This window comes from Malurus melanocephalus, unplaced genomic scaffold (genome assembly GCF_030028575.1).
Source record: "Malurus melanocephalus ecotype Western Australia unplaced genomic scaffold, MMel_1.1 scaffold_505, whole genome shotgun sequence".
Taxonomy (NCBI): Eukaryota; Metazoa; Chordata; class Aves; order Passeriformes; family Maluridae; genus Malurus; species Malurus melanocephalus.
Window position 1 is genome coordinate 323940 of NW_026623737.1, and position 2581 is coordinate 326520.

The 2581-nt window shown below is 60.5% G+C and overlaps 1 protein-coding gene across 1 annotated transcript in view; it reads left to right on the plus strand.

The window, feature by feature from the left end:
• Positions 1 to 2581, plus strand: part of ADAMTS7 (ADAM metallopeptidase with thrombospondin type 1 motif 7) — a 36053-nt gene that overhangs the window by 21432 nt on the left and 12040 nt on the right. The window contains 1 exon segment of the mRNA XM_057381331.1: positions 601 to 2322. Within this exon segment, the coding sequence (XP_057237314.1) occupies positions 601 to 2322 (1722 nt within the window).

Consider the following 2581-nt stretch of genomic DNA (forward strand, 5'->3'; position numbering starts at 1 on the left):
AATGCAGCAGAAAGTGCTGCTGTTCTCCTTTCCAGCTTCTCTGTTTTTTTCATACTGGCCCATCTCAAAGAGCCCATTATGGGGGGACAGGGTGTCCCCAACAAAGCTGCTTCCTGACCTTTGCTTTTTCCCTAGTCAGACAACACGCATGTTGTTATTCCCTGCTTCAAAGAATGCTCTTCCAGAAGAAGAGATGCAATTCATGGTAATAGGTCACAGGAAAGACCAATTAGATCATCCTACTCCTGCCCTTCCCAGTGTTCATCTCCCGGGAGAACTGTTTCTGGCTGTAGTGCAGGCCAAGGATCACCCTGAGCAAAGTGCCCCAGCCCTGCTCTGGGACGGTCTCTAACAGGGAGAGGCCCGATTTGGGCAGTAATGCTCTGCTCACCGGTGTGACCACCCTCCCTGGCAGGGCTGGGAYTGGCAYRGGAGCTGTGCAGGGACCCAGGTGGRTGGTGGGAGYGGGCAGAGTGATGTGGAGCCCAAAGYTGTGTGGCCCAAGGGACAGCAGAGYACTCATGGAGGGAGCACCTGTGAGGGCACGGGCACCGCTCCTGCCCAGCCCTGCAGACGTGTCCCTCCCTCTTCCCTTCCCAGTGCTCTGTGACCTGTGGAAACGGGACCCAGAGGCGSCCTGTCCACTGCAGCAACAGCACCGGGACCGCGTGTGACCCTTCAGAGAGACCCCACCCAGAAAGGGTTTGCTCCTTACCACAGTGCCAGCAGAAATGGGACAGTGGCAACGTTGACTGGTCTGGCAGYGGCTCCTCCAGCAGGGAGATCTTCAATGAAATCCATTATATCCCCAGCAACCACATTACTAAATTCAACCCCTTGATCCCAAACATCCCAGAGTCCAACGATGTCAATGCCATCACCGAGGAGGATTTCTCAGCCAAAAAGGGAAATGTCTTTGTTGATGATTTTTACTACGATTATAACTTTATCAACTTCCATGAAGATCTGTCTTACTATCCATTCACGGAGAAGGAGACCAAAGGCGAGGAGCCRAAGCCAGAGCTGAGCCCTGATGGCACAGAGGGGCCCCAGGAGCTGCCCCCTGAGGCCCTGCCCCCCACCAAGCTGGGAGGAGAGAGCGAGGACCATCCTTCCAGCAACGGGGAAAACGTTCCTGCTCCTGTGGATGAGCAAGAGACAGAGCCTGGGGATTTAGCCATGAATGACCTCCTGAACGTGGTCCCTGAGGATGTGGGGTCAGCCACTCCCAGATACAGCACCCCTGCCTTTTTGGGTGAGGAGGAGGAGGACCCAGTGCTTGTTCCCCATTCTGAGCACYTCCTGTCCACCCAGAGCACCGTGARCCGCGACTCTGCGAACAGCCACAGCCACCTGCCCTGGGATGAGCCCCACAGAGCAGTGCCCACTTGGGCCAGCCCTGGGGAGGATGTCCCGGTCCATGGTCCCATTGCCTGGAGACCCCATCCAGCTGATGCGGTGCCCACGGGCTGGGGCAGTGCCAGTGTGGGTATGTCCCAGGGGCCAGGAGCACCGGGCAGCACAGAGGGGCACGGCACGGCCAGCCCTTCAGGGAGACGCCACGAGGACTCCAGGGACATGGGTCTGGCCATCAATGGTGGCACTGACAGTGCAGTCCCCCAGCCCCCGGAGCAGCATGGGTGGGCAGGAATGCCAGAGGGGATGTTGGGCACGCAGGCAGGCGGGCGAGCCCGTGGGATGGATAGGGCAGATCTCTCCTTGTCCACCCCACAGGCTCCAAGCTGGGAGGTGACAGGGAGTGCTGGCAGCCCCCACCCTGCTGTTAGTCCCCCTCCCGTGGGTGCTGATGGGGCTCCCATGGGGCAGAGAGGGCACCAGTCAGAGCTCCACACCCCCACAGCTCCCACCTCAACCCCCTGGGTGACCACAATGGCCCCTCTGGTGTCCCTGTCCCCTGCTGTGGCCAGCCCAGCCACCCAGCTCACCTCCAATGGCCTCAGCCTGCAGGATGGCCTGGCCCCAGCCATGCCCACAGCCCCAGCWCACAGCCCACCTGCCCCCACTGCAGAGTCCCCTCTGGAATGGGGGACACGGGGGATGTCCCAGCAACTGGATCCGACATCGCCCCACGCCAAGCTGACCTCCCATGGGACCCCACTCAGTGTCACTGCACCGCAGGAGYCCTCACCATGGGTACCCCCAGGGACATCTGCTTCCAGTGACAGGGACGAGTTGTCCCAGCCCACCCCTTTGCCCCCCCTGCTCTGGGACAAGGGGCTGGAGGAGGAGGCTCTGCTCTCACCATCGACTACCGTGGCAGCTGCTGCCAAGCCCACCTGGGAGGTCGGGAACTGGAGTGAGGTACGTGGTGAGTCCCATTAAAAGTGTGACRTGGGACAAGTGTGGATGTGTCCCTGTTTTGGCTGGCTCAGGGATGTTGCTCTTGGCAGCAGTCYGTGACTGGGGCACCCTCCTAGTGCCCATGGAAGAGGCAGGAGCTGAGTCCCCAGGGACCTTTCTGCTGGGTCACCAGGCTCCCTCCTTGGCCAGATCCAGAGCTGGGGCTGTCAGGGTGTGGGGATGGAGAGGAGCAGGGTCAGGGTGTGGGGATGGGGAGGAG